At 41.1% G+C, this 13,199-nt stretch overlaps 1 protein-coding gene across 1 annotated transcript in view; it reads left to right on the top strand.

Annotated features, from left to right (window-relative positions):
• The window catches only part of CCDC85A (coiled-coil domain containing 85A), a 147,251-nt gene extending 134,654 nt beyond the window's left edge, over positions 1-12,597 (top strand). Inside the window, exon 2 of the mRNA XM_040430170.1 lies at positions 11,599-12,597. Coding sequence (XP_040286104.1) covers positions 11,599-12,597 — 999 coding nt within the window. The remainder of the gene's footprint in view (positions 1-11,598) is intronic.
• Positions 12,598-13,199: the final 602 nt, after the last annotated feature.

Below are 13,199 nucleotides of genomic sequence, written 5' to 3' on the forward strand. Positions count from 1 at the left end.
CGAACAGTTCCCGGAGAACATAGCTTGTTCGCCGCGGCGGGCGAACATATGCGATGTTCGGTCTGCCCCCTATACATCATCATTGAGCTAACTTTGACCCTGTACCTCACAGTCAGCAGACACATTCCAGCCAATCAGCATACCCTCCCTCCCACCTCCTATCAAAAAGCAAGGGTAGCATTCATCTTAGATTCATTCTGAAGCTGCAGTGTCACAAATTTGACTAAGTTGTAATCGCAATGCGATTAATACAGGTTATATTAATCGCATTGCAAATTCAACTTAGAGCTGGGTTCCTAATGGTTGTATTGCTAGAGTATAACGAAGATTGAGAATATAGTGCTATATTCGTTATATTCGACAATTCTAGCAGTACAACCATTATGAACTCGGATCTAAGTTGTAATCGCAATGCGATTAATACAGGTTATATTAATCGCATTGCGAATTCAACTTAGAGCTGGGTTCCTAATGGTTGTATTGCTAGGATATAACGAAGATTGAGAATATAGTGCTATATTCGTTATATTCGTCAATTCTAGCAATACAACCATTAGGAACTCAGATCTAAGTTGTAATCGCAATGCGATTAATACAGGATATATTAATCGCATTGCGAATTCAACTTAGAGCTGGGTTCCTAATGGTTGTATTGCTAGAGTATAACGAAGATTGAGAATATAGTGCTATATTCGTTATATTCGACAATTCTAGCAGTACAACCATTAGGAACTCGGATCTAAGTTGTAATCGCAATGCGATTAATACAGGTTATATTAATCGCATTGCGAATTCAACTTAGAGCTGGGTTCCTAATGGTTATATTGCTAGGATATAACGAAGATTGAGAATATAGTGCTATATTCGTTATAGTTGTCATCAATTCTAGCAATACAACCATTAGGAACTTAGCTCTAAGTTGAATTCGCAATGCGATTAATGCAGGTTATATTAATCGCATTGCGAATTCAACTTACCACACTCTGCGTCAACTACGTAATTTTCCATGGGAGTTTTGCCATGGATCCCCCTCCGGCATGCCACAGTCCAGGTGTTAGTCCCCTTGAAACAACTTTTCCCATCACTATTGTGGCCAGAAAGAGTCCCTGTGGGTTTTAAAATTCGCCTGTCTATTGAAGTCTATGGCGGTTCGCCCGTTTGCGAACATTTGCGGAAATTCACGTTCGCCGTTCGCGAACGGAAAATGTTATGTTCGCGACATCTCTACAGTTCACTGTTGCAGTTATTTGCGGTGAAAGCGTTTAGTGACATATTTCAGTACTAAAAGTAATACACAGTTCACTTCTGCAGCTGCATGTGGTGAAAACGTTAGTGGCGTATTTCATTACAAAAAAAATATATATATACGCAGTTCACTTCTGCAGTTTTATGTGGTGAAAGCATTTAGTGGCCTATTTCAGTACAAAATGAAAAATATATGCTCACTTCACTGTTGCAGTTATTTGTTGTGAAAGCGTTTAATGGCCTATTCAGTACAAAAAGAAAAATATATAGGCAGTTCACTGTTGCAGTTATTTGCGGAAAAAGCTTTTAGTGGCCTATTTCAGTACAAAATTAAAAATATATTCTCATTTCACTTCTGCAGTTATATGTGGTGAAAACGTTTAGTGGCCTATTTCAGTACAATAATAAAAATATATTTGGCGCTATTAGGGGTGTTTAAATTAAATTTTTATTTATTTTGTTCATCTAACAGTATGTCAGACAGAGAAGTGCCAGGCCCTGCACAGGGGAGTGGCAGAGGCCTAAATGTTTCTGGTGCAGGCACAGGTCACAGCAGAGTAAGGGGGCGTGGCAGCAGGGGGTCACTTTGAGCGGCCTGCGCTCCCAATGTCAGCTAGCGGTCGTGTCTTGACCAGCAACCCAGCAGTTCTTGATTGGTTGACTCGATCTTTGACTTCGTCGCAAGTGACAGCATCACCAGCATCCTAAGTCTAGAGTCACTGATGAGCAGCTTTCTTCACCCGCATAGTGAAGAAACTACTCACCAGCAGGTAGACATAGAGCAGAACCTGAACCAGCAGGTGTTGGCATACTTGGACAGCACCCTGCCACTCCACATTGAATATCCGCTGGACTACTGGGGAGCCAAACTGGATTTGTGAACACAATTGGCCGAGTTTTCCTTGGAAAAGCTGTCCTATCCGGCCAGTAGTGTGGCCTCAGAGCGGGTGTTTAGTGCTGCGGGGGCCATAGTTACCCCAAGGAGAACTCGCCTGTCCACCCAAAATATGGAGAGACTGATCTTTTTCAAGATGAAACAGGCGTGGATCAGCCAGGATTTCCACCCACCAATGCCTGATGCGTCCGATTAGATCATCCATGCTGCCTCACCCATACCTTGAAAAAAGAGACCAGTTTATTCTGGCTACCTGCCTCAGCTATTACTCTGATACTGCCACCCGCTTGATGCCACACATCTGATGCCAAGTGCTCCTTCTTTCACCCACCTTTGTCAGCGGGTACTGGTATTGCCACCCACCGCCCCTACGGATATGGAGTGGAATGACCCAGCTCTCCGTAGTCAATTCTGTCAAGGGTTATCTGAGAGCCTGTAGGACGCGTTGGAGTTTCACAAATATTCTGAGTCATTGGAAGCGGCCATGTCTCTTGCTATACGTATTGATAGACGCCTGAGGGAGAGATCTAAGGTTCCTCACACTCAGGACGTACTATCATATGGGGTAGCGGCCTCCTCCGACACTTTGGGTAGAGAGACACTTGAGCACATGTCTGGTGATGAGCCAATGCAGCTGGGTGGAGCTACCCCTGTACCTGGTGATAAGAGCTTTAGGCTTAAGAAGAGACTCTGGTTTTTCTGTGGAAAAGGGGAACATTTTGTTAACGTATGTCCATATGTTAAATGTCAAGGCGAAAAAGAAAAAAAAATGTGTTTAGTCCTCATCTCACGCTTGGTGGTGTGGGTGGGGAATCTGAGAATGTACTTTTGTCATTTGCTGGTAGTACCTGATTTCTCCTGCCTGCCAAGGTGGCGCTAGACTCCAAAACGGTAGGAATTGAAGTATTTGACAGTGGGGCAGGGGTTAACCTAGTTGACGGTCAGTTCGTATGCATGGGTTTACAATTGCTTTAGACAAAAATATTTCGGTGTTTGCAATTGATTCCACTCCACTCACACAGAAATGTTTGTCGCAAATGGTGCAGGACATTTATTTAAAGGTGGGTGATTTTCATCAAGAATCCATTTCGTGTTTTGTGCTGGAGGGTCTGCCTGCTCCCTTTGTAACAGTCCTACAGGCTCACCTGAGTCAGAGGACAGCTGGCTGGAGGTAGGAGTGGAGCCCAGTGGCAAGGACCGCAGGCAGGTAGTAGGTAGGTGCAGGAAGTCTGGCAGAGGCATAGTCGGTTGGCAGGCGGTGGTCAGGGCAGGCGGCAGTAAGCGTGGTCAGACAATCCGGATGGGCAACGGTGGTAGCAGTTCAGTAGGTAGGGACAAAGCAGAAGAGTAGTCGATTCCTGGTCAGCAGTGGACTTACAGTAGTAGCAAGAGCAGCAGATGAGGAGAAGCTTGATCAAGGCTCAGGAGCTCAATAATCAGCAAGCTGGAGTGCAAAGGGCTGGACTTATATAGGGAAGTACCAGGTGTGGGGAATCAAGGATGATGAGCAAGGCTTGGCAAGACTGAGGTTAAATAATAGGCTTCAGGGAGGAATGTCCTGAGAGGACGGTAGCCTAGTAAGCAGGGCTACCGCCTGGGATGTGGCTGGTCACAGGTTCAAATCCTGACACACTTGGTGCTCGGTTTACCATGGATAAGCAAACATAATCTTACCATCGATTGGCAAGCGAGACAGATTCTTGATTGGAGTGATTATTGTATAGACAACTGTCTTAGCACATCGCTTTCTATTGTAACCACTAAAATAGTACCTTTGTTTATTTCTAATTTTTCTGATGTATTCTCTGAAAGTGGAGACTAGGAATTACCTCCACATTGGGAGTATGATTGCCCCGTCAACCTAGGTTGCACAAGTCTCGGTTGTATAATCTTTCTGACCCCGAAAGAGTAGCCATGCGAGAGTATATCACCGAGAGTTTGGCTAGAGGTCATATTAGACCATCCAAATCCCCAGTGTATGCAGGGTTCTTCTTTGTTAAGAAAAAGGATGGAACTCTTAGGCCATGTTTGGACTTCTGTGAGCTTAATTGCATTACTGTCCGTGATCCTTCTCCCCTTCCATTGATCCCGGATTTGTTCAATCAGATTGTCGGTGCCAAGGTATTCTCTAAGTTAGATTTGATGGGGGCATATAAGCTGGATAGGATCAAGGAGGGGGATGAATAGAAGACGGCCTTTAACCCCTTAGTGACCACCCATACGTGTTTTTACGGCGGTCACTAAGGGGCCTTAGGCTGGGCCACCGCGTTTTTACGACGGCCCAGTTTAAGCGCTGCACGGCTCCCCCGTGCAGCGGGGAGCGCGGACCTGGCTCTCACTTGAGAGCCGGGTCCCTGCTCTAACAGCCCGGAATGGCAGGAGTGCCGATCCGGGCTGTTTAACCCTTTACATGCCGGGTGCAATGGCGCCCGCTGCATGTAAAGTGGTGACAGAGGGAGCGGACTCCCTCTGTCTCCCATCAGAATCCCGAAAATGCGATCGTGGGGTGATGATGTGCTGGGAAGCTTACCTTGCTTCCGATCAGGGCCCCGAGCCTGTCTTCCGTTACTTCCAGCAGGCTGTGCCTCTCTGGCGCAGCCTGCTGGTCAATGTTCGAATAGCATTGCTATTGAAATGCAATGCATTATAGAGATAATGCATTACATTTTAAAAGCAATCAAAATACTGTATATTATAGTCCCCTTGTGGGACTATTAAATAGTAAAAAAAATAGAAAAAAAATACACATTTATTAAATAAAAAGAATTCCATAAAATAAAAAAATATGTTTTTTTTCCATTGAAAATACGCTTTTCAATGAAAAAAATTGCAAAAAGAAAATATCCCCCATATGTTTGGTATTGCCGCGTCCGTAACGACCGGGACTACATAAATATTACATAAATTATCCCCTATGGTGAACGCCGTAAAAAATAAAAAAAGACAGAATTTCGAATTTATTCTTAGTTTCCACCAAAAAAAAACGTAATAACAAGCGATCAAAAAGCGGCATTTACTCCAAAATCATACCAATGAAAAATACAAGTCGTCTTTCAAAAATCAAGCCCTCACACAATTCCATATAAAAAAATAAAAAAAAGTTATGGGTCTTGTGAAGTGGCAATGCAAAATTATTTTTTGGGTTAATAAAAGGTGTTTTATTGCAAAAAAAGTAGTAAAACGTAAAACAAAATTATAAGTATTTAGTATCACTGTAATTATACTGACCCAGAGAATAAAGATATTATGTTATTTGTACCGAAAAATGAACGCCAAAAAATGTATAATGTAAAAACCCAGTGGCAGTATTGCTATTTTTCCCTATGTCCCTCCCAGAAAGAGTTAATAAAAGTTAATCAGAAAGTTATGTGTGCCCCAAAATGGCGCCATTAAAAACTACAACTTGTCCCGTAAAAAACAAGCCCTCATAAAGCTATATAGATGAAAAAATAAAAAAGTTATAGCTCTTGGAACGAGACCATAAAAAAAGGAAGAAAAACGCTTGGTCATAAAGGCCCAAACAGGCTTGGTCACTAAGGGGTTAATGCCCCTGAAGGTCATTTTGAGAATTTGGTCATGCCTTTTGGGTTGACCAATGCTCATGCTGTTTTTCAACATTTCATCAATGACATCATTAGTGGGTTACCTACTCTCATCTTCAGGTTTTTGAATGGATCATGAAAAAGTCAGTGCTGTGTTGGACTGGGATCGACCCGAAAATCTTAAAGACTTATGCGATTTTTGGGGTTCACTAACCACTACCGTAATCTTATTTTGAACTACTCGATTGTTGTTAAACCGTTAATGGACATGACTAGGAAAGGTTCGGATATCTTAGTCTGGTTGGATGAGGCATTACAAGCCTTTTCAGCTATTGAAGGAATATTTTGCTTCTGCTCCTATACTGGTGCAGCCTGATGTGTCACAGCCATTTATTGTGGAAGTTGACGCATCTGAGGAAGGGGTAGGAGCAGACTTGTCTCAGGGTCCTTCACCTAGTAAATGGAGCCCATGTGCTTTCTTCTCTAAAAAGCTCTTAACTGCTGAAAGAAATTATGACATAGGTAATAGAGAGTTGCTGGCCATTAAGTTGGCTTTTGAGGAATGGCGTCATTGGTTGGAAGGAGCGATTCATCCTATTACGGTAATTACCGATCACAAAAATCTGGCTTACCTGGAGTCGGCTACATTAAATGTCTGAACCCAAGGCAGGCCAGATGGTCATTGTTTTTTACCAGATTTAATTTTGTTGTCATCCATCGCCCTGGGGTTAAGAAAGTCAAGGCGGATGCTTTGTCGCGTAGCATTACTTGGGGGGGGGGGGGGTGTGATTCAGAAGAACCTGGCCCAATATTAGCTGAAGGGGTGGTAATATCCGCCCTTTATCCCGAACTTGAGGCAGAGGTGTTTGGAGGCCCAGTGAGAAGCACCTGATTCCTGTCATCCGGGGAAGTTGTTTGTTCCTTCGGAACTACGGCACAAGGTGTGCGAGGAAAATCACTGTACAGTTCTTACAGGACACCCTAGGAGCAGATCCATGGTCTATCTCATTTCTCATAGATTCTGGTGGCCGGGGTTGTGTAAATGTGTTGAGGGCTATGTGTCAGCTTGTGAGACTTGTGCACGTGCCAAGGTGACACATACTCAGCCTTCAGGATCTCTACTTCCGTTGTCTATCCCGTCGTGACCTTGGACTCATTTATCCATGGACTTTATCACAGATTTTCTGAATTCCTCAGGAAAAACTGTGATTCTAGTGGTTGTTGATTGCTTCAGAAAGATGTCGCACTTTATAGCATTATGAGGTCTACCTAATGCTAAAACTCTCACGCTTTTTGTCTTGAACTTCCACAAGCTTAAAAAATTCATAATGTTTTCCACAAATCATTGCTGAAAAGATATGTCAAACCTGCTGAACCGTCTGCCTTGCCTCCCGCTTCTGTCATGGTGGATGGTAATTTGGAATTTCAGATCGCCAGGATAGTGAGCCTTTCACAGGGCTCATCCGGAAAAGGTCGGTCCTGGGTGTCCGGAGGTCACCCGTAGAAGGGGGGGGGTACTGTCACGGTCCCTCCCATGATAGAGGTTAGAAGATCTGAGAGACTGGCGGCACGTAAGGTTATCTGACAGTCTCTCTGCTTTCACTTGTTGTAGTGTTGTTGGTAATGACCACACCTCTTGTCCCAGGTGTAGCTTGTGGTCATTACTGCTACCCTATTTAGTCTGGACTCACACTTAATACCATGCGGTTGATAGTATCTACCTGGAGTTGGAAGAGCTGGTGTGTTGTTTTCATTGGAGTTCCTGCTCATCCATTTTCTATTTAAGATAAGTGTACTTTGCTTGTATTTTGTTGTTCTCTAATGCTTGTTGTTTACTAGGCCTCAGGGAGACGCTGGTTCGTTCATCTGGGAAGGAACCAGTAGTCTCAGACCCTGTCACTACTCCTAGAGATTTTCAGGGTTACTAGGGCCTAGGTTTTCAGTGTATGAATATTCCCACCTTCAGGGTCTATTCATACGGACAGGAGTCATGGTTAGGTCTAGGGTTTCCTAGTTGGTCTCCCTTTACCCTTCATTAGCCTTGAGGCCTTATTCCTGGTCTTTTCATTCTGTTGTCATTCTGGTGTTTATCCCCTCCAAATCACGGAAAAAAATATATAAAACATCCTGCACGATATGTAGCCATGTACATCCGCAACATTCATTATCATATTGTGCAGGATGTTTTATTTATTTTTTTCCGTGATTTGTTTAACTTGTCTTGAAGGAGTGGCACTTTCATTTGTGAATACGCTCCTATTTTGGGAGTAGTATTCATCACACTTTTTCCCCACCTATCTAATAGGCGACCTTGATAAGGTGGTACATATAGGTGTGTGTGCTCCTCCCCCTACCGGTTGCTGTTGCACATGGAGGTAACTAGGAGCAACACACTATATGTGTGGGGTCTGCACTCCTGAACATAAATGCATAATGGCATAGGCAGGTTTAGCGTAGGACCCAGGCACTCCTCATCTGGTTATATAGCTATGTATATATAGTCAAGGTTAATATTATTTATTTCAATATAAAACTACAGTCTAGCAATATGTAAAAAGCATATAGACATTAATAAAATTTTTTATAAATAGCAGCAGATATTATAGCAGCAACAATATAGCAGCAGATATAATGGTGATAATATTATAGCAGCGGTTTAACGGCAATAGTGTAGCAGCAATATTAATCTAGTAACTGAAATGTTAACTGAATGTCATAGGTCCTTTCACTTGTCAATAAGGTACCAATTGTTGATTACAGTTGTTGATATCAAGGCAATATCAGTCTCATAGATAAGTAATTTCCAGTTTCAGGATGCAGCTACCACTGCCATCCTTGCTTTAAAATATGGGTTGGTGACCACAATGTATATGCAGCAGTGTTCCTTGGCATATAACAATAGTGTATCAATCATTGTTATTTTTGTTCAACTCCCAGTATTCCTAGGCATTCGGTTTATTACTGCATCCACGTTTTAATACATTGATGAGAGGTGTGGTATTACTCACTGTTTTGTTGTGGTATTTGTGCTGATTAGAGTGGCGTCTCACTCCAAATGCAGTGCACTCACCCTCCTTGATCATGCTGACTTTGGTTGTTGTCTCAGTGGTGTTCACCTATGTAGTGGTGTCTGTTTCTGCCGTGACTCGGCGTCCCACGTGGTGACTGTAAGTCCCGTTATGTAATCTCGCGGGATTTCAGGGGAACTATTCAAATGTTCGTTGGTAGTGAAAATTCGAATAAAATTCGTTCTATTATTTTTTTATTTTCTTTATTTCTTTATGTAATTTCTATAATACTAAATCCTTTATTTGAGTTAAATTATCTGTATTGTCCTTAAGGTAAAAAAAAATATATAGTGGTAAAATACAATAAAAAACATGTTATAACAACTAAAAACATATTCAAATTTTCCGTATAAAAATTTAACGTATATGTTGAATTGAACCTCAATAATTGATATAGTTACATTTAAATTGTCAATATATGGAAAAAACGCATATGCGTTTTGCATGCGTTTTTTCCCCAATTTTTCTTATTTAGGGTGTGGTTTATGTAGCATTTGTTCCTTTGTAGATTGTTCAGCAGAATTATGCTCTATTGTTTCTGAAAACAGCTTATTGATAATTTCCCAACCAAAATTTTGATATTTTTGATATTTTAGATTTTTTTGATAGTGAAGTGTAGATATTGGGCAGGTGCCCTCCACCAAGGGGAGATTGAAGTGCTGGTAAACAGACTGACTTGAAATCACTATTAAGCAAGAGCACCCATCCTCTGGTATATATATATCCACTATATAATTGTAATAATTAGCATAGGACCCGCCTGACCTGAGACCACCTTGTCGCTTGGTAGGTGGGCTTAGATGTGTTTTGATCAAAATGTATTGACCAAGTGTCTCAGATTTTATCAATAGAGTGAGGGCTTAGTCCATATGTTATGCTTGCATCTATTATTATAGTGCATTATTTTCTGTGATTGGTTTATCCCCTCCCCCTACATTGTGCCACTCTGTAGCCTCCTCATATGGCTTCCACCTCCAGACCTTGTCATTGAGCCACTCTGTGGTCTCCTCATACTGCTTCCACCTCACCACTATGTTAAAGGTCCACTCTGTGGACTTCTCATGCTGTTCCCACCCTCCCCACTTCATGACTGGTCATTTTGGCTTTCAGCCTGGATAACATCCTCATTTATTTGGCCTTTCTTTTGATCTGTCACAAGGAAGGAAAAATTAGATGTGTAGCAGCTGTAAGCCCTGTATGATCCCATCAGAACTGGCTTATGATTTGGTAGCCAAAAGCAGAAGTGGGTACAAAACACAAAAGAAATGGGAATATTCCATTCACGTGTCATCTCTGTTTTAGATCCACTCCTGATGGATTATTCAGCAAATGCTGACCGAGTGAAGGCATATGCTCTACAGACAGGATCAGTTTTTTGGGGGTTATTGTTCTGACGGATCAGAGGAAGGGAAAAATAATCAGTGACGTCAACACAAACTTACTGCTGACACCCTCTTCACTCTGTCAGGGGGGCTCTACTTGTAAAGGCGTTTAATAGAACAGGTTCTGTAGACATCTTTGTGGAATCAACTGACGAGGGTGTAAAAGGAGTGCACTTCTTCTTGACGCTACCATCGACCTGTAAGGCTGAGTTGATGCGTACTTCAGTTATTTGGTCAGTTTTGACCCCGTGACTGCCCAAATAAGTGAAGTGTGCAGTGATTCTAAGAGCTACCCCTGTCATCTGCATGTCATACTGACTCACAGTATTATTTCACTACCATAACAGACTCCCTATGCATGTTACTGCAAGGCACAATGTTCTACACCCCTATAAAGGCTCTCGGCAGCCCGGAAATAGACGTTTTTTAACGTAATTCACCGAAAATAAATTCGGATCGAAGCAAATCTTTTTGAAAAATTCGGCAAACCGGGCGAATCAAATTTTTAGGAAATTCGCTCATCTCTAGCTGTATCACACAGCACTTGCACCCCAATAACAAGCAAGGTTTGCTGGAATTACAGAGGTATCATCTATGCAAACCTAAAAGCAGCAGTATAACGGCTATTTGGATCCCCAGTCAGTGCAAAAAGGTGTAATAGAATTGCTTCTATTACCCAGGCTGTACAATCCCCTTTTGGACCCTGTTCTCCTTTTATAGTGTGGAATAATTCCTCCCTATCCTTTCCCTACACTTCTAATGATATTCTCCTGAACTTCTATTCAGCCAAAAAGAAAATTTTTAAAATCTTTCCTAGCACTGTCCCTAGCGCCTGCTAAAGTCTCTCCCTGCACTAAGTACACTGGAAAATGGCTGAATCCAAGATGGCTGAGGCTATTTATAGGGCTGTGACATCACAGGGGCTTGCTGGCTGCTGATTGGCTGCATGCATGGCATTGTGGGCGATCCCTCGTTACCAGAGTCCTTTGCTCCATGTCCTAACACGTGCAGCAGCCATTTTATAAGTGGATGCCTAGTTAGAACTTACAACATACAGTAAGCCTATGAATTTTGCCATGTCCTTAGTAAAATTGTGTCCCTTAGTAATATTTATGCACAGGTTCTTCCTTCTATTTTATGGGGAAAAACATAGCAAATGATTCAATCTCCTGAACATGACTTTTAATGAGGCTTTAGATTGCAAAATGGTGTGTTTATTTATTACAGATTGTATTATTAACTTATTAAAAACTAGGAAAAATATTGCAATTGTTTTATTATATGTAGACAACATATTTCTTGTTCACTTAATTTCTGAATTATAAATTCCTCTGCATCAAGTCACACAATACTAGATTTTATGACGTATAAAAAATGTTTGATATAATTCACATATATGAACGACAGCAAATTGTATTTTTTCCAAGTTCAAGAATTTACTAATGCAAAATATCATTTTGTTTAAGGATGTAAATCAGAAGCTGCAAGAAGACAACCAAGAACTTAGAGATCTATGTTGCTTCTTGGATGATGACAGACAAAAGGGAAAACGGATTTCAAGAGAATGGCAGAGACTGGGAAGATATACTTCAGGAATAATGCAAAAAGAGGTTACTTTGTATTTGCAGAAATTAAAGGATCTTGAAGTTAAACAAGAAGAAGTGGTAAAAGAAAACCTTGAACTGAAAGAACTTTGTTTTTTGCTAGATGATGATAAAGTTGGAGTTGCTGGTAGTCGCTGTTCTATCGACAGTCAAAATAGCCTCTGTCAGATGAATACAACGATCAGTACTTTCCTGCGAGATGTTGGTGATGGAAGTAGCACATCTAGTGCAGGTAGCACAGATAGTCCAGACCATCATAAACCAAATTCTACCAACAGTCCTGAGCATCTTCAAAAAGGCAAAAGTGAAGGAAGTCCTGAACACCAGAAACATGGAAGTGGCAGTCCGGAACAACTTCAAAAACCTAGGAGTTCAGCAAGCCCTGATCATCAGAAACATCTGAAAAGTGCCAGCCAAGAGCATCATAAAAGTGTGGGTAAAAGTAGTCCTGAGCCACAAAGGCATACGTGTAGTAGCCCAGAAAATCTACAAAAACAAATATTAAGTAGTAGTCCTGAACATTTTAAAAAGCATAGGTCTGGTGGTAGTCCAGAGTACCAGAAGCTCTGTGGCAGCCCAGAACATCTCCAAAAACATACATTAAGTGGAAACTCAGAACATCTTCAAAAAGCAAGGGGCAGTAGCCCTGAGCATCTCAGACATTTTGGAGGTAGTCCTGAACATCTCAAACTTTTGAGTGGGAGCAGCAGGGAAGCCTTAAGGAGACAAGTAGCAGATGAAATGTCATCTCATCACAGAAGTGTGTACAATGGAATGAATGGTGGGTGGACAAGCCTACTGAAATCCCCATTTTTTAAAATGGAGTTTTCTGCATGTATTAAACAACCAGAATATACATGATACATACATGTAAACATCTCATGAATGCATGTCTTAGCCTAAATCAAACTGTATAGTAACAATGGCCAGTCATCAGTATTGGACATGTACTGTCTACCATGCCTTAAACAAATAGAGTGTACAGTTATAATCAAAAACCTTTCTAATCTTTGGTAACTCGTACTAGGACAATTCTGACCATATCTGGCCACTATGAAATCGTAACATAGACACATCTCACACAATTTTTGCTTTTGATACAAACATACATGATTAGTTTAACTCATTAAACCACTGATTTTAATATCTCAAAACTGTTTCAGCAATGAATATTGACATATATTCTTTTCCTTTGTGTTTTTTAAGAACATGTTTTTGTGTGTGGTTTATATACACATTGTTTTTTAAGTAAAGATAAAGAAAGAAAAGGAGCGCATATAATTTTTCTGTTGGCTTTATATTGATTAGACATGATTGCTAAAAATGTATTGCATATTTCTTAATATTTTAGACTATAGCTAATTATTTTAATTTTAAACTGAGACTGTTGATGTTAAATATATATATATATATATATATATATATATTATATAATTAATTTTGGCAGATGACATTATTTACAT

The sequence above is a fragment of the Bufo bufo genome, chromosome 4 (assembly GCF_905171765.1).
Source record: "Bufo bufo chromosome 4, aBufBuf1.1, whole genome shotgun sequence".
Lineage (NCBI taxonomy): Eukaryota > Metazoa > Chordata > Amphibia > Anura > Bufonidae > Bufo > Bufo bufo.